This window comes from Astatotilapia calliptera, chromosome 22 (genome assembly GCF_900246225.1).
Source record: "Astatotilapia calliptera chromosome 22, fAstCal1.2, whole genome shotgun sequence".
In the NCBI taxonomy this organism is placed as follows: Eukaryota; Metazoa; Chordata; class Actinopteri; order Cichliformes; family Cichlidae; genus Astatotilapia; species Astatotilapia calliptera.
Genome location: NC_039322.1, coordinates 2,033,726 through 2,060,900, shown reverse-complemented (window position 1 = coordinate 2,060,900; position 27,175 = coordinate 2,033,726). Strand labels below are relative to the sequence as shown.

The 27,175-nt window shown below is 41.3% G+C and overlaps 1 protein-coding gene across 8 annotated transcripts in view; it reads left to right on the top strand.

The window, feature by feature from the left end:
* The window catches only part of col14a1b (collagen, type XIV, alpha 1b), a 161,878-nt gene that overhangs the window by 24,454 nt on the left and 110,249 nt on the right, over positions 1-27,175 (top strand). For 6 of the 8 annotated variants that reach the window (XR_003271026.1, XM_026156695.1, XM_026156694.1 and 3 more), the window contains exon 8: positions 2,368-2,451. The exons of 1 other annotated variant lie outside the window; for it this stretch is intronic. Coding sequence is in view for 6 of the 7 variants with exons in the window: in XM_026156695.1 (XP_026012480.1) it covers positions 2,368-2,451 (84 nt within the window). In the remaining variant the exon portion in view is untranslated. Of the gene's footprint in view, positions 1-2; positions 82-2,367; positions 2,452-27,175 lie in introns of those variants that run through there. One more of the 8 variants, XM_026156701.1, reaches the window with a different exon arrangement.

The following is a 27,175-nucleotide window of genomic DNA, read 5'->3' as shown; positions in this document are numbered from 1 at the left end:
AAGAGCACACTTTAGTTTGAAAGACTACAGACCAGTGCAGCAGCTCTCTCGTGGGGAAGAGATCCCGACCTCCTTTGTTCTGTAAGAACTTCTTATATGTTATTTAAGCTGCATTGTTGGATCCCAAAAGGTTCTGTTCATCTGGACGTAGCATTATTGTTGGAAGACGAGAGCAAAGCAGTGAAGAATTCAAATAGCCACCTCATCTCAGTGTTTCAGTTCTGAATACAGAGCTGAGTGTTTACTTAGTTTCAGTCATTGACATTCAGCGACCTGCTGGTATTTACTTGCTTTCATGCTGTGCTTTAGGAAAACAAAGCTTTTAAACCTGATGCTGAATGTACATATCCACAGGTGCTGAGTGTTTCCAGTATTCATGTCAGGCTACAAAAGCCCTTTTGACTCAGCATTTAGAATACTGCTCTGCTCTTCAGAGCTGACGAAATGGTGTTATATAACTGTGTCCTGATGTCTTCGATTCACAGCTCTGACTAATGTTCTGTTGTTGCACTGAAACTCTGATGTGCTGTGTTCGGTTTTCACCAGTGTGATGTTCTCATTATAACCAAACTCTGCCCCACTTTGGACTCGTCTGTCCAGAGAACATTGTTCGGTCTTGTGGGTTGTTCAGATGCAGCTTTGCAAATGTGGCTTGTTCTTTTAGGGAGAACAGGCTTTCTCCTGGGAACCCTTCCTGACAGGCCTTCACCTGTTCAGTCTTTTTCTAATTGCACTGTCATGAACATTTAACATGTTAACTGAGAACCTAAGAGTCTGACATGTAGCTCTTAGTTTCTCTGAGCATTTTGCAGTCTGACCTAGGGCTGGGCGATATAGCCTAAAATCCATATCGCGGTATAATTTGAAGCATCTGCGGCAACGATATATATCGTGATATACAGTGACTTGCAAAAGCCACTGTATTATTTTCTTCTGTATAACATATTTACACACTAAAAGGCACACTTAAAATCCTTGAATTTTCTCTAAATGCATCTTATAATCCGGTTCACCTTATGTATGAATTCTGGTTGTGCTCACTGACCTCGAACCGATTTTATGTGGTACACGGCGCACAGAAATCTGTCAAAAAATGTTTTAGTGTGACTTTGGTAAGCTATGAAGGCGCACCGCTTGATGGATTGTTGGAGCATTACTGCTGCCGTAGTCAGGAGCCTCGCGGAGTAATCTGGGTCCAAAACTCCGTCGACTTGAGGTCCCAAAGTCAAACGAACACTGCAGCATCACTGAGAGTTAAAAACTGTCTAAATTCTTTCATCTTTGATAAAATGATCAGTGTTGCTGCTTTACCAGGTGTAACAATTAAGTTTAACATCCAGGCATCCTTGAAAACAGAATTTATTACATTCAATGGAGTTAGAAGTTAGCAGGAAGTAAGCGGAAGTTAGCTCGCTAGCTTCCTGCTAAACATGATATAGCATGTTCTGACTGAGAGATTTCTGAAAAAATTCAAACATGCAGCTCTGCTGTCACTTCCAACATAAATGAAGACAGAAAACTAAACAGCAGTGACGTTTGCAGGGTTACTGAAGTTGGACTAGCTGGTATATAACGATGTGCTACGTGATCGCTAGCAAAACAGCTATGTTAGCATAACATTAGCACAGTGAAGCTGGAGGATGAATGCTAACTTTTTTCCACTCGATAAAAGTTAACGTGAGAGTTCCTGATGGTTAGGGACAAATGCAATCGCATGGCAGGATGCTGTAAACGGACCAAACTTCAGTCAGGAGAACAACTGAGATAATCCATCCACAATACGAAGTTAGTCATTAACATACTGCAACAACATGGGAATAGAGCAGCTGTGAGAGAATTCAGCATTAATGAATCAATGGTAGGGAAGTGGAGGAAGCGCAGGTTTTGGCTTTCCCCATATTCCCAAAGTGCTTCGTCTCTTTGCTATTACTGTCGCCGGCATAATTTGCAGTTGTTTGCAGCCGCTGCAATGCTTTCGACCAAAACAGGCGGAGCTTGATGATGACACCATCAACATGCGCTATCGCGGTAGAGCGTTATAGTCAAAATCTCTACTGTTGGCCAAATTTATACCGTTTCTAACGCCCACCCCTAGTCTGACCTTTGGTTGAATGTAATAGAATGCCCACGCCTGAGGAATCACGCAGCTGGATGCTCCAGACAAGCAAACCTCTGCTTTTATAGAGGAACTCACACCTGCTGATTATCAGACAAACGCTTGAATTTGAATGACTGGCTGCTGCGAAGGTTGTGTGTATTATTTAACACATGTTGTCATATGTCGATGCACACATCGAGTCCTAGGCTTCTTCCAGTGTCCTACCATTCGTTAATGTTGTTTTTTGCATCATGTGTTATATCTTCCAGCTCAGCAATCAGCTGTTGAAATGGCTCCATCCCAAGGGAGAAAAAACGGCAGCGTCACACAGGAGAACAATGAGATCTCAGAAGGTAAGATCTTCAACAGGGAGACGGGAGATGATCCAGGTGAACAGACACAATGAAATGATAAAGATACAGCCGTCTGCTGAAAGTCTCGAGTTGTCTGGATTCAAGACCAGTATGGTGCAGTGACAGAAGATGATTTGCTGAAATACCGTTACAGGAAGACAACCTGCTGTTCCTCAAGAACAAGTTTGAAGAAGAGCAATTTTCAAAGTATCTTGTAACACATTCAGGATCAAGATTTCATATCAATGGAAGATGTCGTCGCCGACCTTTTATGTCACAGCTGCTCTTCTTCTGGCAGTTTTAAACAGATGCCATGCAGGAAGCTTTCGTTTTAGTAGCTGGAGATTTTGAAAGAGAAGAAGAAACGACTGACACAAAAGCAGGTAAGTGTGAAGCTGCAGGGCTCTGATTTTTGCCACAATGGTGGTGCGGCTGAGTCACCGACTAAATCCTGATCCGTCCGTTCGTTTCAACAACACCGCCGTTTCACGATGTGTCAAGATTACTGTTCTGTGAATGTAATACTTCTGCAAATTGCACAGTGATTGTCAGTGAGACATACCCAAGGAAATGGAGGGAAAGGAAATGAAATGGCACAAAAATGGGAATTTAAGCAAGAGCCTCCAACAAACAGGAAATGAATGGAGAGAGGAGTGCGGTAAACAAGCCAATTGTAATTTCTGGTAAGTGGCGCATGCTGAGGCAAACAATCAGATGCCACAAAAAGAAAAAAAAATCTTTAATCTCTTTACGTCCTGCAAAATGCAGGAAAACTCAGTTTTGTTTGAGCTGTAATTCACATTTCTACCTCAGAAAAATTGAACTCAGAACTGTTCTTCAAATCTTTTTCTCATTTTAAAGATGTGTTTTTGTATTCCTGTTGTATTGTGATGAAATAATGAGTATTTTTTATTTTACTATGAAGTGGACAAAATATAATAGGACTGCAAAATTGGAAAAAGTCTGCACACTAGTTGGATCAAATGTAAGACAAAGCTTTGATTCAGTTTTGCAGACATTTGCCTCTCTCTCTCTATCTCTCTCTATCTCTCTCTATCTCTCTCTATCTATCTATCTATCTATCTATCTATCTATCTATCTATCTATCTATCTATCTATCTATCTATCTATCTATCTATCTATCTATCTATCTATCTATCTATCTATCTATCTATCTATCTATCTATCTATCTATCTATCTATCTATCTATCTATCTATCTATCTATCTATCTATCTATCTATCTATCTATCTATCTATCTATCTATCTATCTATCTATCTATCTATCTATCTATCTATCTATCTATCTATCTATCTATCTATCTATCTATCTATCTATCTATCTATCTATCTATCTATCTATCTATCTATCTATCTATCTATCTATCTATCTATCTATCTATCTATCTATCTATCTATCTATCTATCTATCTATCTATCTATCTATCTATCTATCTATCTATCTATCTATCTATCTATCTATCTATCTATCTATCTATCTATCTATCTATCTATCTATCTATCTATCTATCTATCTATCTATCTATCTATCTATCTATCTATCTATCTATCTATCTATCTATCTATCTATCTATCTATCTATCTATCTATCTATCTATCTATCTATCTATCTATCTATCTATCTATCTATCTATCTATCTATCTATCTATCTATCTATCTATCTATCTATCTATCTATCTATCTATCTATCTATCTATCTATCTATCTATCTATCTATCTATCTATCTATCTATCGACACAGTATATATAAAAATAAATAAATTTTATATGGATGTGTGAACGCTCCTAAACAACAGATGGAATAAACCTATCGTCAGTGTAATTGGCTGAGCATTGTTCTTTAAATCCTGCAGGATCATTCCTTTGCTGTGACCTGATATTTTGCTGTGTTCCTTTGCAGCTTTTCAAAATGTGATGTGAACACTTGTGTGATTGGTTTTGTGTTTTGAAGACCAGAACTGATGGAATGATGGTGGGGTGAGACTTGTGGCAGCCGGTTAGACACCAGTTTAAAACCCAAATTACAGCTTTTGCTTTCAGAGTTGTAACAATGGAGAAAAACACTTGACATTTCTTTCTTTCTTTCTTTATGAACAGCTAAATCTATGCTTAACCACTTTGTGCATTTTATCTTTGTCACGTTTTTTTGGAGCAGGTAAAATTGAATCTGTACAAAAAAACGAAAAAATATTTTGCAACGAGCTCCAACTTTATCACTTCATCCTTTTCCATGAATTCTTCAGTAGGACTTTTTATTCCCCCCTCTAATCTGTCAGGCCTCTGGAGGACAGCTTTGCTGAACTGTTTGTTGTTGTTTTTTGTCTAAAGTTGAATGCAGTTCTTGGCTTTCTCGTCTTGCAGCTCATGTTGTTTGCAAGGATGTAAGATCTGATCCACAGAGTGAAAGAATGATCCTGGTGAAATCTTTGGGGGACATTAACTACAAGTAAATATAGAAGTGTCATACGCCCGAGTTTAGTACCACAGAATTAAGAGCTCCGTGTTATTAAGGGTTTACAGCCAGCATTGTTGTGGTTTGTTTGTTGGTTTGTTACAGACCATGAAAAGAGGAAAAGGTGTTAAAACTGTAGCTTACAGCGGCGCTGTTATGCCAATTTCCGTTTTATAGTGTGATTCTTGGACTGTGCTCAGCATGATTGGCACAATACTGGTTTATCTCATACGAGCCCTCCCAGTTCATCCTCTACCTGAGACTGCTGTTCTTACACCCTGAGCTGTAGCTGATGTGGAACGAGAGCGCATAGCTGCTGTCTGTGTAATGACCACTCAGTGAGTCTTCATCCAAACTGTGCTCAGGGTCAGATTTGTTGTTTTGCTGTGAACTGTGATGGATTGTGAGTCGGATGAGCTGTTACACACAAACGTGTCATATTTATGCTGTAAATGAAACCACTGAGGTTATTGGGACATGTAGGCTCAAATCAGTGAGGACAGCTGCGTCAACACTTGGACAGCACGCTGGTTAAAATGATCGTGTGATGCAAATTTGCCTGATGCAAAGCGTGAGGGCCCTTGTTGCATGGCAGGTGACTTGAAGTGGAAGCTGGAGTTTGCAGACACTGACTTGTCCTGTTCAGTGAGCGATACGTGGAGATGGTGAGGAACAAAGGTGTTAAGTACAGCCAACAAATCGCTTTTCTCTGATTGTTCATTTTCTTCTTTCTGCATCTGTCATGTTGCCAGTTTGAATTCTCACCTCATCCTTATGTTAAAATAAGACGGGATAAAAGAGTTACTGTAATTCATACGGTGTTTTGGAAAATGTGTCGCATTATTCCACGAGTAGTCGGGTTGATGCAGGTTCTCGTTTGTGTGTCTTTGGCTTTACTATTTTTCTTTCTGTATCTCACCTACGACCTTTCCCTTTGTCAGGCTGTCTCCTGCAGTTTACCATCAGTAGAAGCTCTCAGTGGAGGAGGCAGGCCGTTAGTATAAGAGTGAGAGTGAGGTGGGAGTAAGTAGAGTAAGAGTCGATGGTGTTTGTCAAAGATGCCATGGTGCAGCATGTCAAATGTCCTCGGGTTCGGCAAGAGGAGGAACCGTTTGGGTCATTAAAGGAAAGGAAGAGGAAAGAAGGTGACTGAGCTTCAGTTATGGACTCAGTCTGCTCAAATGAAGTTACTTACAGTTTTGCAACTACAAAATTAACCAAGCGATTGTAGTGAAGAGCGAACTGAGCTGATCGAGATGATCTGTGTTCTAATCCTCACCTATGGTCACTGAGAAAATGAGGTCACAGGTACCAGCGTCAAATATGAGTCTGTGGAGGCCCAGAGTGAGGCTGAGAACAAAGGTGCTGAACCAGCTGCAGTGGTTCAGGCATCTGATGTCCTGGGTGCTTCCCAATGGAGACCCAGCGTTGCACGTTGCTGAGGGAGCTGTGTCCTGTCAACCTGGGAACACCACAGAATTCCCTGTAAGAAACTGAAAAACATTGCTTAACCTCCTTCAACACAGCTTCAGATAGATGGAAGAAATGCGGTCTGAGTGATGTGTCACAATTTATGCCCAAAAGGATCAAGACATTTGCATTGGTCTGTGCACGAATCTAAACTTGGTTCCTGTCCTCTGACCTTTGTTGTTGGCACTTTGACTTATCGGTTACTTTGTTTTCAGTTGCTTGTTACTTTCACTCGCAGAGACTCCTCGGTTAGGTTTAGGAAAAAGATCGCAGTAACCTGTGAGTTTAAAACTCAGAGTAGCAGAAAACAGGCAGAAAAGTCCAAATGCGTCTGGTTTATGTGTAAACGAAATGCTAACAATCATTCTGACCTTTTAAATCTGACTTAATGAGTCACTTATCACAATTAAATCAATTAAAAGACATTTTTATGCTGACAGAAGCTTAAGCATTAAGTGCACCCTAGCCGTTTTGTCTGTTTATGTATGCTTACTAAGAGCTGCAAGCCCAACTCATGAATACAAACACTGAAAAACCAACTCTACATTTATATGCCATCAGTCTTTATGCTCATTTGATCATTTGTAATGGTTGGGTTTGTTTTTTTCTGGTAATGAGTGAGAATTCAAATAAACCTGCAGTACTGCTGCAGTGAAACACACTTCCCCCAAAAACTTCTCCATGTAAATGTCCTGTATTTGTAAAGCGCTTTTCTAGTCCTTAAGGACCCCAAAGCGCTTTACACATGCAGTCATCCACCCATTCACACACACATTCACACACTGATGGCAGCTACATTGTAGCCACAGCCGCCCTGGGGCGCACTGACAGAGGCGCCTCCTTAGTCCTCCGTCACTCTCACCTCTTTTAATCAGTTCTCTGATTTAAGTCTAAATTTCTGCACAAGTCGCAGCAGAAATGAGCAAATTAACCTGATCGTTCTTTCTCTTCTAGCACAGTCACTGTCACAGTTTCATGTTTTAGTGCAGTTTAAGGTTGCTGGGAGCCGTAAATTTATTACTTCTGAATATATTTTTCCAAGTTTTTTAATAAGAGCTCTGCTTTATCTCTTAAAACCAAAATGTCTGAGCTGGTGGAAATGTTTGTTTTTGTCTTCTGTGTCGATTTAAATTTCTCAGTATTTTTATGGTTGATCGTCTCTGTGAAATGGCATATCTGCTGACTGCGAGGCGTCTTTCATAGTCAATAGATTCTGCTAATACGCCTAATATAACTGACATTTGTGTGTCTTCCTGGTGAAGTGCCCTCAGTGCTGATCCTATCTAGTCTGCTTTTTATCAAACTGTGTCGTGAGCTGGGTAGCTTCTCCGCACCTTTTTAATTTAGTTCCTTATATTTTTTGTTATATGATCAAACTCAGCTATGTTCCAGGCAGATCAACAATTCAGTGTCAAAGTCATCAGCTCCACATCCACCTGGCAAACTTCATTATTTAACTTGCTTTACCCCAGCCACAGTCACTAAACATCTGCAAGCCAACTGGCAACCCACTTCCACTCCAGCTCCTTCTTTCTGTGCTATTAACAACTGAAACAACGCCATGTCTGTTCTGAATGTTCATGTAATTCTTCTGATTTATTTTTGATTATTTTATTAATTATTTAATGCCAAAGGACTTTTTATAGCGTCTTTAGTTCATAGAAAAGATGGGATAGTGAGGATGCTTTCAGAATTAGTAGGTATTTATCAATTGAATTCATTCAACGTGCACTAAAACATAAATTAATATTTGTTGTATTTTTCAAGGTGCTTGGCAGGTAAGTCGTTCATCATCTTGGAGAGCGTACGTCAGTGCTTCTGTGGGTTTAGTCTGTCTCCGTGTCTTCATGTAGTTCCAGACTCCATGATGTTGAGATCAGTGCTCTGTGGGGGCCAGACCATCTGTTGCAGGGCTTCCTGTTGTTTTTGTCACTGCAAGTTTGTTTTCCTGCTGCAGAATAAATTTGTACCGGTTAGATGCTTTCTTCTGGTGCTGCAAAACAAATAAACCATAAATCTGAAATGCCGAACATTCAGAGTAAATATTCATAATTAGCCTGTGCGTGTGGCGTTTTGTGGAGTAGTTTGTTTGTGTACATGGACAGGATGTGGCCTGTATCATTTGCGTCTTGTTGCATGTGTCACAGCAATATTTGATGCTGAGAGACAACAGTCATTTTTTTTTTTTTTTTTAAAGGACCGATTTTCACATTTTGGTGTAGGACAGGTGGAGTAATTCACGAGTACACCAGCCTGCATGATGAAAAATCAGGCTTAGCCAGTGCAACTGAACGTGACACTAAGTGGAGCCTTTACAAGCATCTATGTGTGACGAGCTGGAAGCAGAAGGAGTGCTCAGAGTTTCACTATTGTAAGACACACACACACACACACACACACACACACACACACACACACACACACACACACAGTATTTGATGCTCTCGGAGTAGGAACATGTTGCCCGTTAACGCATCTGTACCTGGATTTACTTGGATTTTGTAGAATCAGTCGTGTGTTTGTGTATCTCAGGTGTGTGTTGGGTTTGAGTGTGCGTCATCTGCTCTAACTCGCGGTGGGTGGATGTGGGTGAGGGTGGGGGTTGTGTGGGTAGAGAAGAGCCAAACGCTGATTAAAAACACTGAGCTTTTTATACGACTCCAAATCACAAACAACTTCTTCACCCCCTCCCTCCAAACTCTCACACAATCCTTGAAAACTCCACAATCATCACCTCCACCTCTCCTTTTCATCAGCCCTCCACTTTCTCTTTGCCGAGTGCTATCTCTGGTGGAGCAGTTATTTCTCTCTCATCTCTTTTTCTCATTACTCTGTTCGATTTCTGGTCCTTTGCCACTTTTTGGCTTTTTTTTCTCTTTGTCCCCTCCCTATTGTCCTTAACCACCCTGTTCTTCACTTTATATCTGAACTATGACCCTTCATCATCACTGTACCTATTAAGAATCCCTCTTTTACAGACCTGAAACCCACACCTGTAGTCTCTTTTGCTTGTTTGTGCCTGGTGGCCATGTTTTTACATTCAGAAGCTGAAAACATGGAGGATTTGTTTGCTTCTTTCTGACTGCTGTAATCAATACTGCATAGATATGTATGCTCCCTGTGGTAATTAGAATAAAACCTGCAGATCATATTCTCAGCGTACGTATATGGCGACTTCATTTTCCTGGACTTGTCTGAAATGTGTGTCCTCTTTTATTACAGTTTGTCTTCCTCTCTTTTCACCCGTCTCGGCACCATTGTTGTTTCCTTCCACCCTTTTCTCCCTCTTTCCCCGCAGCTTCACCTCTCTCTCTCTCGTTCTGCTTTTCCATGCTCACAGCTGATGCTCTCCTCCTTGCCCACACTTGCTGAATACCTCAGCTATAGCCTCACAGGCCTGTTCTTGGGCTCCTGCCTTGCTGCTGATGAGACCTTTAACAGCTGTCTGCTTGCAAGGCTGTCAGTCTGAAGCTTTGGCTGCTTGTTCATCTGCTGGTGTTGTTTTGTAGGTCTTCTCGTCTTCACGCTTGGCTCGCACGGGTCCCCTAGGTGGTCACAGAACATGTCTTACTTCCTTCTAAGACTGGCGGGCTCTACATGTCTTAGAGGAAAATCGAAAGCTTCAGTATTTCAGCCCTGTAAACCTCAGCGGTTGTCTTAAAGAGTTTGCAGCTGGTCTTTGACAGAAGGTGGTGGTTTTAATTAACTTCACGGCAGATACAATTATAACAGCGGTTACTAAGAAAACACTTCCTGAAGCACGGCATCCTTCTCTGATGTTCACACATCTGATTCAGATAATAATAATAATAATAATAATACTGAGCAAACCTCAGCAGATATCTGATGCATATAAAATACACAGCCACTGTACTATTGTTATGAATGGAGAAACTGGCTGTAGGGACCCACTACAGCTCTTATTTCATGTTATTCTTTTAAACTAGGCTGTAAATATCTTTTTCTGAGTGACCCTCAGGTGGCCGTTTGAGGAACTGCAGCTTCTTTCCTGAAGGTTGCATATTAGGCTTAATTACGCTGAAGAAGGATAATTATAGAAATATCCTTTAAGAGTGAGTTATTATAGTATGGTCCTCATTTCAAGCCTTTCTAGGAGACGGGGTTGTTTAATATTGATGGATTTTTTCCTCTGTATCTTGCTGCCATCGCAGGTTTGTATGAAGGTGATATCCAGCTCTTTTATGCTCGTCAGTAAAAGCGCTCTCACTTTAGAGAAAGCCTCCAGCTATGCACCTTTTTAAAGACACTGAGAATTAATAGAAATAATCCTCAGTCTCTCGTCTCCTCTGCATGTGCAGTGTGTTAGGAAAGCCTTTTTAGAGTACAGCCCGGTGAGAAAACGCTGCTTTGGCTTTGAGTCTGTTTTTATCAGCTTGACCTGCAACAGTTTGTCGGCTTGCCGAGTTTATATTTCAGCATCTCTGAGTGTCTGAGCTTCCAGGTAATTCCAGCTCATCAGATAAATGTTTTGTGTGCGTTTAACTCTCGTCTCATCCGCCCTCCATCGTGTGATGGATGTGGAGTGTAATCTGACACGACCGCGCTATAACTCATCGGATCTGTTGCTTCGATGTCAGAGCGCCCAGGTGGCACCCACAGGTGTCCCTGCAGGTCGGCACATACATTTCACTTTCCTCTTCGTTGCTCTTATAATGCTCTGCAGTATGAGTATTCTACTAATAAAAATAAAACTGTGTTTAAAACATTTTGTAATGATCCCTGTAACGTCTGCTCTTCGTTGCCTGATCCTTGTTGTTCCCCGATGATTTTTCGGATGCAGCTCAGCCGTCCACCGTGCAGCAGCAGCATTTAGGTTAATAACCTCACATAAGACCTGAGTGCCACATCAGACGGTTTAAATAATTAATGAAGTTACTGCTGCTGTGCATTTATTACACGTAGCCTGCGTCTCAGTATGAAGACGTATCTGCAAATGGTGCTACTTTGTGACGGCTGCGTCCACTTTCTGTTCGGTCGGTGTAAATCTGAAGAGGAGTGAAGAGTTTGGTGAAGCACTGCCTCTCACAATAATCCAGATGCTTTAATGAACTCAGCTCTACTTTATATTCCTGACAGTTGAATTTATTGATTCACTTGTTTTTTTTTTTTTGTCTTTTCTTCACTTTAAGTGCTGAAAAAAACAAAGAAAATACAGACGGATCAGTATCTGCAGTGAATCCAGTCAAATACTGTCAGTTCTGATGGCTTTCCAGGGACAGCTCAGTAGGTAGAGTGCTGGCCCCATGATAGGAAGGTCGGTGGTTCGAATCCACTGACCTGAGGTACCCCTGAGCAAGGTACCGTCCCTACACAGTGCTGCCCACTGCTTCACTGAGTGAATGGGTTAAATGCAGAGAGGAGTCTCCCCACAGGACTCAATAAAGTATACTTTCTTTCTTTCTATGAGGAGAAAAACTATCTGCAAACACACATTTTTATTATTATTTTATTTACGAGTTATGTTATTAATTCAGAGGTGTTATTTTGTGAAAGGTGTGATTACGGTTTGATCGCGTGGTTTCAGTCTCTTTGCGGCCAAAAAGAGTGTTAAACTTTAGTTGGTGCTGTGTGTCGCTGTGACCGGCTCTTGTAGTGACTTCCACGCTTGGCCTGCAGCCACCTTTAGGGTGGTTGTTAAAAGATTTATTACAGCGATGTCCCAGTAACCCCGAGGAGCACAGATTGTGACAAAACCGATGTCATAGTTCAAACAATATAAGAAACTGAATCCAGGGTCCGTGGGTGAGGACGCCGTTTGTGTTCCAGTAATAATGTGTTTATGGAGGGGAGAACACTGTACGTGGTTTAATCTATAAGCCACAGCACGTATATTTTTAAGAACCTGTTGTTGTTGTTGGTTACATTATAACTAAAAGGTCTCGCTTTTTTCTTTTAATATAATATAAAAATGAGAATGACCATGTTCTTACGTTTTCAGCTTTGCAAGTCCTGTAACGCAGCCACTTGGACGCTTGCTTTTCCTCTGACCACCAGACTCGGGCACATTTTTTAGAAACTCCTGTAGATAATTACGGGTGCGCGTTAGCCGTGAAACATCTGTGATAGGTGGCTGCCTGCTGAAAACTGTATGCACATGTCTCACCTTTATCTCACCTGCAGCAGGACAAGTTTTTATGTTGAGGCTCGTCTCCTGTCGAAACTACCAGGAGGCAGTTACAGGTGTGACAGTAAAAGTACTTCTGAGGACACACAGACAATTAAGCTTTAAGGCACTGATTGAGGGAGCAATGCAGGAGTGTCAACAGCGGCCTCGAAACTCCTCGGCGCTGTGAGCTGTGCGTTGGTGTCTATCACCAGTCTGACAAAACGGCACTCTTTTACTAAAGTGACCAAAACTGAGAACAACCAAACTGTGACATCTGACAGTTAACATAGTTCACGCTGCCACTTCTGCAGCTGCCAGTCAGACTTTGCCTGAACATGTGAAAAAGGAACACATGTCACATGCTGATAATAACATTCTATTGTGAGGCGTGTGCGCGCTCTCTTTTTGCTGTCCAAGTCGCCTTTTCTGTTTGCTCGCAGAACAAACGGGCTGCACAAACACAGGTACAGTCTTGACACACGCCCAGAGATTTCTTTTGAAGAATGGATAAACAGTAGGACTCGTGCCAGTTGCCATGGCACAGTTTATTGTCTGAAGGCCCATATGTTGGCTGCTGGTTGTTAGTTCTTTGCATCATTCTGGGATGGAGAGTTTGTGCTTTTAATTTAGTGAATTTCAGACAACTTACACTCTAGATGCTTTAAAGAAAACCAAACTGGTTCAAGCGTGTCTGTGCATTGACTTCTGCGTTTTAGCTGTGCTTTTAGATTTTGGCAACAAAGTAACTGCATGAAACTATACTGAGCTCTGTCTTTATTATATCAGCCTTATATCCTGATACACTATCTCACTCAATTGGAATCCAAATTATTCACATCCATGGTTCAGTGATCCAGCTGAATGAGCACACACTGCCAGGATTTGTCTGAAGACTGTCAGTCTGACTTACATCACTGTCTTGTTGCTTTAGTCTACTCACCTGTCCACAGAATAGTGGCAGGAAGGTGTGTGTGTGTGTGTGTGTGTGTGTGTGTGTGTGTGTGTGTGTGTGTGTGTGTTTTCCTGCATTCCTTATCTACAGTTTGTGAAGCTAATCTCCTGAAAGGACGGGAGATTAGCAGGAGGGCAAATACTGATTCAATAAATCACACACACAGTGCTGCTTAGCTTTGTATAAGAAAATGACACCTTTTAACTTTTCTTTCATGCATGTAGCCATTAGTTCAGTTTGTTTCACTACATCTACACTGACCATCAAAATGAACTTGCAGAGACTTGAAAGTTTCTGCAGACCGAATAATCTGCTTCAGTGTTAAGAAGGACATTAAAGTGTGTGCATCTTAAGCTAGGAGTCCTCACTAGGTAGCATGGCAGCGTGGCAGCGTAGCAGCTAGCACGCTCATGTCACAGTAAAGTGAGTCAAACCTCTCGGTCATCTGACTTTTCTACATGGAGTATTCATATTCTCCTTGTGCGTTGTAGGTTAACTGCTGATTCTAAATCAGCTGAATACGGGGATGTAACTTAATGTATGTAAGTTAACTGTTTCCTGTAATGTAAAACATGATTTGTGTGTGTATAAGTGAGATATGATCTAAAGGTTCAGCTATAGTGCTGCTACACCTCTCCCACACTTCAGCCAGCTGAAAGCCTAGCTCATCTGAAATCACATTTTTGGACTTCTAAGTGATACAAACTGAATCTCCTCCAGTGTGTCAAAGCAACACTCCTTACCTCATTTCAGCTTGTTTCCACCTTAGGCCACCTGATTAGAACCAACTATCTCTAGAGACACTATCTCTACTTTGGTTCCTCTGGAGGTTTCTTCCTGTTAAAGGGAAGTTTTTCCTTCCCACTGTCACCAAAGCGCTTGCTCATAGGGGGTCATATGACTGTTGGGATTTTTATAAATAAAACTGAATAGTTTTCTTCTGAAACCATGGATGCTTCAAATCCCAGTGTAGCAGGACAGCAGTGTGCACAAGGAGAGATGTTTGAAGGGAAAATATGTCACAGTTAGAACAATTGTGTATTTGATACTAAAGCTCGTTAGTGCATCCATCTTCCACAAGCTTTCCTGCATACGACAGCAATGCTAACAAACCTGCACCACTTACAGAAATCTTGTGTTTGCTTTAAAAATTCAAGTTAAACCTGCATGCTGATAAATGGGGAATGTGGAAGATGCTTGGACAGCAGAATATTATCCTTCAGGAGGCAGATTGGGTGTTTTATTAAATGTGTAGTGCTTCTGTCCTGGCTCCACGTCACCGTGTCCTTGAACAGGACACCCGACTTTAATGACTCATTATGGTTTGGCCAGTGCTTTACATGGTTCTGCAGCATCCCTGAAATAAGTGCGTATGTCTGCACCAATGCAGCCAATTACATTTTAATGCTGTTCATAATTTTTCCCGTCTAAATTTTCTGTCTGACTTCATGTCAGTTTTTGTAATAGGATCAGTTCTAAATGTATATTTAATGGCATCACTGAATCTGTTTACCTCTACCCAGTTATTCCTCAGTTATTCCAAATACTTTACTCCTTTTCTAACTGGACATTTCATATTTTGATTTCGTCTCAGAGACTTTGAACGTGTGGCATGGACCAGCTTGACCCATTTACTGAGGTGTAATTCCTGCCACGTTTGTTCGGCTGCAATAATTCGACGTTGTCACAAAAGGATGGACAGGAATTTTGACATCACATAGCACGGATGTCTGTGTGTCTGTGAAGGACAAAATAAAGAACGTGTGACAGAAAATTCAGTTAATGAATTGTGTACTTTTCTAACATGTATCGATCCAGCAGGGGTTGTATGAGCAGTATTTTCTCTAACATTCAGCTTTTCTGCTTATAATTAAGATTCATTATATTCAAATATATAATAAGGTGAAAGCAAGATTTCCTCCTTAATTTCTCCACTTCTGCCTGATTTTCAAGCTTTTTAAATTAAGATTGGAGACGTAATGAACCCATAGACCCATTTGTCTGGGTTCTGTTTCAAAGCCTTGTTTTTAGCATTTTGGCCTCTCTGTGGCTTTTTCAGGAGCCAGAACATATTTGAATGTGAGGCGGATGGGAAATGTGAGCAAGCCTGCAAGTTGCATCCATAAACAGTAACGATGCAACACAAAGACACAGATGCCTCCTAATTTGTGGTTAGCAAGAGAAAAATAACTTCACTCACCAACACTTGAGCGCATGACTTTCTTTTTGTATTTTTCAGATAATTCTGTTAAGAATTAAAACCACGAACACGAGAGAGAGTTGGAGACAATGAGCGCCTGCAGCCGTTTGTATAATGCATGGATTGAAGCCTCAACACAATTTGAATCGACAAGTTAACACAAATCAATCTGCAGTCTGTAGAAGTTTAGACAAACCTTTTATGAAACTCTTGAATCTTTTGGTGCATCGTTTTTATGACTCTGCATCTTTTTGCTTGATCTTTACAGTCTTTGCAGCATTGAATGTCTGATGGATGCACTTGGTTAGAGATTGTTTTTGCAATGCACGAATTAACTGATCAGACTGTTTTATCTCATTTGTTTTATCTCATTTGTTTTATCTCATTTGGTATAATCTGGATGTCAGAAGAAAAATCCAAATTCAAAAGAGACGTTAAATGTTAAAACAAAACTTCATATAAGTGGGAAAGAAGTGAAGCTTCAGTGTTTCTGTGTTTAGCATCTTGAGTCAAAATCCTTTTGAGTCCAGTGAGGCAACTTGAGACACTTTTTCCCACATAAACTACGTGAACCAAGCTTTGCAAATTTTTAGGTGATACACTTGGTATAACTTGTATTTTTCTGGGCAGATCAATTCTCTGCATCGATGAACCAAAGTGAGACGGTGGGTGTGGACGGATAGTCAGGCTTGGGTAAACGGCATGAAAAGTGAGTCATCTGCGGCATCAAACAGCTGCACACAGACGGTTTCGATATGGATCTGCACTGTTGCATTTGGCAATACTCTGACATGTTGATGTGGATTCGTTCATGTTTTTGTTTGATTTTGTTTCTGGGCACAGGCACAGAAAATCAGGCTGTAATGTTCCCCATCATAGTCGGATTTGGGAAAGCGTTCAGTGTTTTCAGTGTTGATGAATCTCTGGAAGCGTTTGTTCTTACTGAGGGGAGGGGTTACACGGAGTTATGAGGCGGGCGTACAGGGTCCAGTGAGTTGGTCATTTGGTCTGGGTGGGGCTTGTTATTTTACTCGCACGACTGCCTTACAGTCAGAAATGAGCAGCTTCCTGATTTAGATAAAAAGCTCAGATATGAGAATAACTAAAGCAAACAGGTCAGAAATATGTGATGGATTTCTTCCCTGTCGTTTATATACTCGTGCACTCAAAATATGTGTATGTGAGCAGAGTTTTAATCAAGATGATTCATCTCTTAAAGGTTGGAAAAATAAATGTTATTTTTCAGGTGATTTATCAGTTTTTACATCAGCATGTAGAAGGAGCCTCTCTGGATCTATAAAAGTGTAATCAGGGTGGAGACGTGGGGTTTGCAGGTGGGGAAGCCTAAGATCCTGTGTAGCAGTGCAGTGGGAGGAAATGAGTCACTTAGAATTGAGCTCCATAATCATTTCTGTGTTTTTATAATGGGGCTGAAATTGGCTGACCTGTGCTGTTGAAGTCCAGCTCTGTTTGTGGATTAATGCAGTCAGGGCTCATGTTACAAGAGAATTTTAACCCTTAGCCATTATAAACCTTTAGCCTTTATAAATGACTAATAATGGTAACAAACTTCTTCCAGAATCAAAGAAGCCGTACATTCCAGTTCAGAGTTATTTCAATGATGTCTTATAATGTATCTGCTGCTTCCCAGTACCTAACCTGGCAGTGATGATGGCTACCAGTCTGCTATGCCCCATAATACTACTAACTACCCAGTTTAGCCTGCATCTGCCCAGTAAAACCTTTAATTTTACAAAATAATTGAATTTCCCTGCATTCTGAGTCAGACTTGGAGACATCTTCAGCAAACATCGCACATCAGCGGATTAAAAAACCAGTTGGGACATTTCATGTAAGTTCAGCAAATTATATTTTTAAAAAGTTGAGTCTTGAACAGTCCTTAGTTTTTCTTATCTTCCTCTCTTATCCTCATCTTTCTCCATCTCTGCGAGTTCTTATCACATGTTAACCTTTGTTTTTCTTTCTATGTCAAAAGACACAGTTTGACAAATTGCACTGAAACAAAGAAAAACTTATTGAACAATCAAGGTGAGCCAGCCAGGCGTGCACCACTCCGGTTAGGCTTTGCAGTTTGACAGAGCTGTGATTGGCCCTCTGAAACAAAGGTTTAAAGCCTGTTAGGTATTCTGCATGTGATCATTAAAGTCCTTCTACTAGCTGCTTCAGTCTGATTTAAAACTAATATACAGTTATGCTATAGTAGGTTTCATGTGGGAATGTGTTCCATACGAGATAATTGCATAAATTCTAAACGCTGCACTGTACTTAAGGCTAAGTAATTATGCCACATGGGTGTAATTATTCTTATTTCCCTGTTGTTGTAAAACGTGTGCACGTGATTCATTAGCCATTAATAAGTCTGGAATTGGAGGCTGAGATAGCTTCAGCACACAGCGTCCTCCAACTGCATGAAGAGGCCTCGCACAGCAGCTTTAACAACAACACAGTAATGTCAGTCTGCAGTGCCACAAATAAAGATGAATGATGAACCAGTACATCAAACGTGGAGGGCTCTAGGAAGGCCAGAGGAGAAGAGATGTTGATTTAGTGAAATTGGAAAGGGAGGGAGAGGGAGAGGAGGGTGGTGGTGATGTGGGTTCAGTGCAGATGAAGCTCCATCGCCTCCTATTTGACACTGTGACAACCTCATTTAGATCTGAGAGAGAAATGAAGGGACGCAGATGGAGGAACAAGGAGAAGGACCAGAGGACAGCTACATCACAGAGCCAGCTGCATGGAAATGCTTGGCGTGGGTTTTGACATCTGGTACTCTGAAAGAGGAAAACGAGGGAGCAAAAATCTTTGTCTGCACAGATTTGCCATAAAAGGCTGCGAGCTGAGAAACGGGCTTGTTTGTTTATTGCATTTCTTATCCATATATATTGATCACTATTAACCTTTGTGTATCCGTGTCATTCAGTGTAAAACGTCCATGCGTGGCTCCAGTACGGCCTTTTCTCCATCCTGGCGTCTCCACCGTGGGAATACAAAGTAGCATATCTGTCAATTCCTCTAATGATTTTCTGCCTTTTTTGTTTGTTTGCTTCAGTCTCTGTTTCCATGCTGTAAATATCCAGTCAGCTCGTCTCTCCCTCTGGGTGTTTTTGCACTGACTGTCAGTTTGTTCTTTCCTAGATTCAAAAAGGAGAAAAGACACTTCATCCACTTCTTTCTGCATCTTTTGTCTCGCTCTCTGGCTCGCTCTGTTTTTGTCTCAATAGGGTTCGAACCCCGGAGGTGTCGAGTCCTGTTCAGTTTGTGCTGCTTTATGATTTGTTGTCTTCATGCTTTGGCTCAAATGTTCTCTTTTCTCCTCCTTGTCTTCCCTCTCTCATTATCACCTCTTCTTTCACTGTCACACTGTTACTGCCTTTATATCTCTGCTGCTCTTATCTTTTCCCACCTGTGTTCCTTCCTCCGTCTTCTGTATATTTCCTGAGCCTCTCCTCACTGGATTGGTACCCAGCATTTTAACCTTTAACCTTTCTCTTGCCAGCTTTCTTTCTTCGGTGTTTTCTCCCTTTTGCCATCGCTTTTCTTCACATATTCCTCGATGATGAGACTCTTTACCTTCTCTCTGTTTGACTGGCAGATGATTCATATTCAACCTCGTGTGCTTGTTTGAATAATAACACATTTTCTCCTCTGTCTGTCCACCTTTCTCTGCTTCCTCTTATTTTCTCCCCACATCACTTGTTTGACAAACAACTCATCTAATTTGCTTTTTTTGTGTGTGTGTGTGTTGAAAATGACATCAGTGGTCAAACTTCTCCTAATAAAAATAGATTTAAACACGAGTATAAAAGGCCAACAGCCACCGTTGGACCTGCAGAGACGAGCTGCTGCTGCAGGGATTATAAAACCAGCACTTGGATCTATTTATAGCTGCTGATGTTGCTACAGTATTTGTACAATTACATCGTTATTCCCAAATATTAGTATTGGGTAAAACTTAATTAGAGCCCAGTATTTGAATGGAAGTCCAAACACTTGTGATAATTTTCTTTATCTCAAACTTTGAGGGCATCAAAGCGACAGTTTAAGGATATTTTAATAATAGAACCACTGACTCAACCACTGTTTGCAGAAATACAGCCACAAACAGCATGAAGGTAACTGGAACTCGGTGTAAAGCGGTTAACGATGCTCCTTTTGTCGGCTGAGCTCTGAGTGCAAAGACTAATGAAGCTAATCTGTTTGTCCTGGTCACACAAACACTGCTTCACACGCTGCTGTTCCAACAAGGAAACAAAAGTTAAAGAGGCCCAATTTCTGCTTCCACATTTCACTCTCAGACCTAATGAAGCTGTAGAGTCTGAGAGGTGAAGCAGTCCACGATCCTCCGGTTCAGTCCTTGTTTAACATAAACTGGTCTCGGTGCCGCTCCTCACTCACCCTCTGCCCTCAGTGTTTGGAGCTTTGTCTGAAATCAGTGGAAATGTACACCAATGCCAGAAAATGACTGATGGCCTTTACCTTAGAGATGCTTGCTTCAGCTGTGATACGGGAGTGTGTATATATGCTGTCACAGAAATAAATCATCTTTAATTTCATGATAGTTTCGTTTTAGTGGAGAGAGAAAGCGAGCAGCTGAACATGTAAATGATTTAGAGGAAGTGTGGGAGGAAGTGTGGGAGGAAGTGCCGTGGTCAGAGGAAACCAACAGTGGCATCAGCTCGTCTGGTGGAAGACGAATGCTGAGCATGACCCCGAGAACATCTTCCCCAACACCGGAGCGTGAAGGTGGACTCGCTGTGCTTTGGGACTGTTTTTCTGCTGGTACAGAACGATTTCACCACGTTGAAGGTCCGATGGGGTCATGCACCATTAAAATCGTGGTCGAGGAACTCCTCTCATTCAGAAGATGGCTCTGATGGCATGACAGTGATCCAAAACACCGCCAAGGTAACAACAGAGTAGCTGAAGAAGCACATGGAGGTCGTGGAGTGGCCTCCTCAGTCTACAGACGGCAACCCTGCAGAAAACGTGTGAGGGAGCTGAAGCTTCGAGTTGCCAAGCAGCAACCAAGGAAGCTAAAGGTTTATTTAGAGTTTGTGTAGAGAGGAGTGGCCCAAACCCTCCTGTGGTCTGAGCAAACCTGGTGACCAACTACAAGAAACATTTCACCGCGCGTTCTACCAAGCACAAAGTCACATTTTGTTTTGAGATCAAATAATAATTTCAACTTTTATTAAATCAATGCTTTGGCTTCACGTTCTCTCCCCGCTGAAGTGAAACTACCATAAATATGGAGCTTTTTTCTCATAACAGTGATGCTTTATATATTTTAGCATTCATGAAATGTCTGAAGCGTTTCCTCTGTCGTGTCACTGCAGGGTGTGAAAGTGTTTTTGAATTTAAAGAGGGAGAAAGAAAAGAACAAACACACACATTCACCATCTGTGTTATTTATACCTGGAACATATTGGATTTAACGTTTATTGTGACCAATCCAAGGACTTTTGTGCAGTTTTTACTTTCTCTCTTTTTCTTTTTTTACTTTGTAGTTGAAAAAAAAAAATTCAGCAAACGGAAGTGACACTTCCGGCTCGTTGGAAAAACAGCTGCAGTCGAAGCCACAGTGACTCAGTGCTGCCTGTCTCTCTCACACACTCTGCTTCTCAGTTTTGCTCTTTCTGCTGCTGCCGAGTGTGTGCAGCTCGGCGTGTGTGTGTGTGTGTGTGTGTAAGCCCCGTGGGACTTCCTATGGTTTCAGTTTCTCTCAGTCTTGTGACGGTGCTCATTAAAGAGCTTCAGGTTTTCTTCCTCTTCGTCTCTCATCTTCTGTCTGATGCTGTCTGTGCTTCTCACATCTGCACACACAGACTGTCTTTTACAGCTTCGTGTGAATTCCGTCCCCGGTGGTGGCAGCGTACCCGTGAAGTTAATGTCAACAAGAAGTCGCAGCAGCCCTTTGGTGACAGGTGTGTTGTCACCTGTTCAACCTGCGCGCAGTGAGGAAAGTTCACTATCACCTTATGATGAGATTAGATCAACTTTAACACTATTCTGTCTTCAGGTAACACTGAAATCGAGCTTGTCTCCTTCTGCTGAGAAGGGAACTGAAGAGGAAATTAAACCGTGCCGACACTGTTTGATAAACAGTTTTTTCTTACTGTTCATATTCTTGTTTCTGAACACAGATAATAACGATTCTAGACTTTTAGAGTTTCAGCGTTAATGAGGTGTTTGTAGATTTATGGGTCGTGTTTTTGGAGCTTTGCTCTTTTTGCCCCAGTTTGTGTGACTGCTCACTTCCGTCAGTGTCTGCAGTGGAGGTTGAACGTGTGGTGATAGCCCAACCCATAGAGCCACAATGCCCACAGTGACAGAGGAAATGGTACAAAACAAAACAGCTCTTCTTCTTCTTCCTTTGTTTGAATGTTTCATATTTGAACTAGAGCTGGACCAATCCGATATTACGTATCGGTATCAGTCCGATACTGACCTAAATTACTGGATCGGATATTGGAGAGAAATAAAAAATGTAATTGATCCATTAAATATCAAACAAACACCTCACAAAACTTGTGACACAGTCTAACTCAGCTCATAACCGTAGCACGTCGCAGCAGTGTGGTCACGTGATAGAGCGGCTGTGTGTATTTGTAGCCTCAAACCAGCATTTCATCCCTGAGGAAGTTATCCCAGAGAGAAGTAAAGCAAGTGTGTAAGTTCATCTCTGAATGTTTGTAAAGCATTCCCACGTTAAGCTTAACAGCCGATATATGGAGCTACTGCCCCTCTCTCTCTCCCTCTCTCTCCTGCTGCTACTTCAATCTTGAAACTGATCAATGATCAGCTGATCGTCTCTCTTCTTTGTTTTTGGCCCACTTTGCACCAGAAAGAGGAAACCAGCGGCTGAACAACAGCAGCACGTTTAAGCTTGATCAGCTGTTGTTAGAATTTATTTAATATTACTTTCTACTCCAGGATCTTTTTCTACAGCTGACGGCTGGTAACTGTGCAGGGGCGGACCTAGCAAAGTTTAGCCAGGGGGGCCGATAGGGCATGAACAGGGAAAAGGAGGCACAAAGACATACTTTTCTTTCTTATTCTCATTTAAAATGTCGAGCTTTTAATCAATAATTATCTGACTCTTACACCCAAAGTTTTCATCTGATGTAAAATGTATAGAAGTTCATTACTGTATATAGTAACTGTTAAGTCTAATATACCCTAGTCAGCTATAGTACTTTTTCCTTTGGGAACCATCTGTGCAGTCTGCAGTTCTGTTGAAGAAAGATGTTGATTTAATTTTAATCTATTTAATTATTCTTGAAAAATTATTTATTTCTGTGCATTTTTTCACACTGCATCAAATTAAAGTTGATTACATCGATTAAGCATCATGAGGTGGAGGGTGGGGGGTGGTTCCCTATTATTTTTTGCTGGGAGTTTGCAACCCTATTAGTTAGGTTGCTTAATATTTCTGCTAAGTTCTCTTTAAAACACCAGAATAGGGAGGATGGAGCAGGTTTAAGTTCATTAGATTGATCAGTTTTGCTGAACTATGAAATATTTTGGGTGCAGTGTGTTTTTTACATACAGGTATAACAGAATAGCTTTAGTGTTGTTGTTTATTTAAACTTGAGTATAAACTTATACAAAATCCAGCAAGATATTAAAAAAACAGTTTTATTGATTAAAAACACACTATATCGGATTCATATTGGTATCGGCCGATATCCAAATTTATGGTATCGGTATCGGACATAAAGATGTGGTATCGTGCCATCTCTAGTTTGAACCAGTGTTAATAATGTCATAACAGGAAGCTAAAATGAACCGAAGTTGAGTTAATCTAGTAAAAGTCCCGACAGCCTGCAGGTGCTGCGTCAGAGTGGTCACGAGCAGAGATTAAAGTGATGTTTCTGCAGCTCAGTTAGATGCTGAACTGCTGTGACTGAAACTTTATGTCTGCACCTGAATGCATCACAGGGATGAGAAGGAAAAAACTGTGTAAGTGTGATGTTATTATTTTCATATTATATACAAGAGTCCATGAACCTGCCCAGCAGATTTAGTTGTTCTGGAAAGTTCCGGGTGGTTTAACCGCAGGTAATGAAGGAGAACTGGAAACCGTGGAAACCTTCATTTAGTCTTAAAGTCTTTAAGTCTAAAGATGTGCGACTCATTGTGTGTCTCTTTGTGCTTCAGTGCAACCTAAGCTCAGCTGTTATCACTGGAACTACAACAGAAGATTGTAATGTCTTTTTCAGACATCGTAACGAGAACATATCGTACGACGTCTGCAGGTTGTGTGTCTACACTCATCTAGTGTGTGATTCTGTAGAGAGGGCAGTGGGCAGCTGTGGGTTGTTTTTAAAGCCAGAGACACTGGAGCAGGTTGAATCCAGGGATATACAGTCACAGCTGGTGTCATGAGCTGAAGGCCGACTGACACACCTTATAAAGGCTCCAGTCTGGGATCTTCAGCTGCTATGCTGATTCCCAAAAAAAGTAATTATGTAGTAGTTAGGCACAATTTGGCTCAGTCAACCCTGACAGGTGCAATTACCACAGCTCTGTGCTCGTGTGTGTGTGTGTGTGTGTGGTGGGGGGGTCTTGATTTGAAACAGTTCATTGATTTGTCCTGATTGACTTGCTGTCAGTTTTATCTTTTCTGAAAATGGGCTGCAGCCAAGTGCTGATTCATCTGCAGGGAGCCTTTAATGCTGCGCCGGTGGAAGCTGGAGTTGGATTCTTGACTCTGAAAAAATGAAGATGTACGAGTAACCCTGAGATAATATTTCCTGTGCTAATCACAGTGTATCTGCTTGCCCTCCGGTTTGTGAGGATTTGTACTCTAGGTGGAAAACTCTACCAGAATGTGAACGTTTGCTCACTAATACGTCTGCTAATTAGCTTGAAACTGTCTCTTTTTTAATCTTTGCTGTGTTGCACTCATCACTCTGGTTCTTCCTTCCTGCAGTCAGTCGATCGAGACTGTCAAAGTGTGCAGGACAGGATGTGCGCTGTTCCATTTCCTGTGCATTTAACTGGAACCATGTTCTTTATCTGTGGGGTGGTATTTTTGCCACTGTGCATCTTTTCCACAGCATTTGATATTTTATAACAAAACTTATTTAAATGAAACAAGTCTTAGAAATCCTGCTGCTCGTGTCAAATGCAACTCACGTTTTCAGGGTTTCTGAAAGTTTTGATGATAATGATCGATTTCTCCAAAGACTTGTGGAAACCCTTTAGTCTTCCTAGGAAACAGGTGGTCTGCCCTCCCAGAATCTCATTGCATCTCACCCTTTGATGTTTTTAATGACCTCTACAGCAGAAAACGAACGTTTTTATCTCAATATTACATTTCCTCTTTCATGACACCAGATCGTTTTTTCACCTCAGTTAACAGAAGTCACAGAAACAGACTTTTTAATGCATTTATGATGCAATTATCTGACAATGATGTGACTTGTGGAGTAGTTAACTCTGCTAACAGCTCACTGAAAAGCCTTTGCTTCAGTTTTAATGAGTGAAATTTTAGTATTTTATTAGTCTGTTAAATGAGCACCAAGCAGACGTTACCTACGTCTCCAAGGATGCAGCGTGCCAAACAAGCTAGCTAGCACCTACACCTACCTGTAGCTCCACCCTCTCATACAGGTAACGTCACTTTTGGCTGCAGAAAATCAACATCTATGCTCGGATATTATTTGAATGTTTTTGTGTCTTATGCCGCCCCCCTGCACCCGGGCCCTCTCCTGTTTCAACAAGCATTAATGTAGTGTTAGAGTTTCACTTTATCAGACACATTAGTGCTATAATTGGTTAATTTTAATATGCTCCTCTAATTATATATATAATCCCTTTTCTTCCCTGTGGTACTGAAAGCAGTATTGAGTGTTTTCCTCAGTATCACAAGAAGAACAATGTTTTTCCAGCTTTGAGTGGTTCTACTGAGGCGGAGGAAAAGTTCATGTTTGGATGATTCCCAATCACAGCTCCTCTCCTCAGTGGTGAACCTGTTGTTGGGGCACCAGTCTCACATCTTCATGCATGAGAGACGTCTCGTTTTTATTGTAGGGCAAGGATTCATTTCTGTACTCCTGGCAAAGAATAAATACTGCTACTGGAGCTGATTCTTTACACTTTGTTTGGAGCCATCGTTTCTTTTATTTTGGGGTAAATAGTTCTCTGGACTTTGTGAACGTCTTCAGTGCTTTCACTCACTTCACTTCAGTTCTTGTACCTGAGAAGTTTCAGAGGGATTTTTATGTTTGCTAACGTTGATCTATGAATCACTCAAGAATAAAAAAGCACCTAGCTTACACAATGACCCTGCTCTGTGTAAATAATCATTTTAAAATTTGATCTTTAAGCACTTTGTTATTAACGTCTATTAAAAAAGGGGGTTGTTTAGTTGACTCTATAAAACCCACCACAGATAAGTCTGACTGGTATATAATAGTATTTCTGCACCACTAAGGTGATTCTCAAAGAGCTTCAGTATTAGTAAATCTCAATATGCTGTGTAGTGTATTCTTAAAAAAGTTAAGTGAGCTGGACACGTGAAGGACAAAAATAAACAACCCCTCAGCAGATGGACAGTATCTGAAAGTCGTATCTTTAAAAAAATAAGAAAACAAAAGCAGCAAAGATGTGACACAGGACCCGAGTTCATCCTCCTTCAGTTGTTCTTCAGTTGTTGAGAGGCCTCAGTGAACAGTAGGAGGCAGAAAAAGGCTCAGAGACGCCCAATTATACAAGAACCCGGTTGAATCAGTAGCAACAGGTGGTAACAAGTGATGAGTGGGTACGTATGGAGGAGGTGATCTGTCAAACACAGTGGAGGCTCTGTTGTTGATAGAAGAGGCCTCATTACAGAAAGCACTGAAAAGTACCCTCAGCTATTGAGCCACCACATCAGATCGTTTCATTATCAGCGTGACGACGATCCCAATCATACTGCCAGCGTAGGAAAGACTCAAGACTTTTGCACAGCACTGCATTTTCTGGATAATTATTTCATTGCACCTGACTTTACATGACCTAATCACACCGTGGTGTGATGCACACCTGTTGGCCAGCTGTGCGTGGCTGATGTGTTCATGCAGCTACAGGAGGAACACATTCAGACTGGGTTTGTTCCTTTTCTACCAGAACTTTTAAAGAAGTTTGGCTTTTTGAACTTCTCAGCTCCGCACTCTCCAACAGAAATATTACACCTTCTTGAAAACTTGTTACAGTTAATTAGAGTAATTTAATGTTACACACAGTTAGATGTAGAAGGTGAAAAAAGAAGTCTTTGATCAAAATTGCTTCAAATTGGGGTGCCATTACCCCAAACAGTGGACCTTTCCTTACTTTTCCTGCATTTGCATGAGAAATGTTTCCTGCCACAGCCCGACACCTGAAAGCAAACTTTTCACTCACCACCCACGAGCTGAGACTCATCGTGGTAACAGGAAGTCACTGTGGCAGAATGCTGCTGAGGGCTCAGAGCTTTCAAGAAATCTTTACGCCAT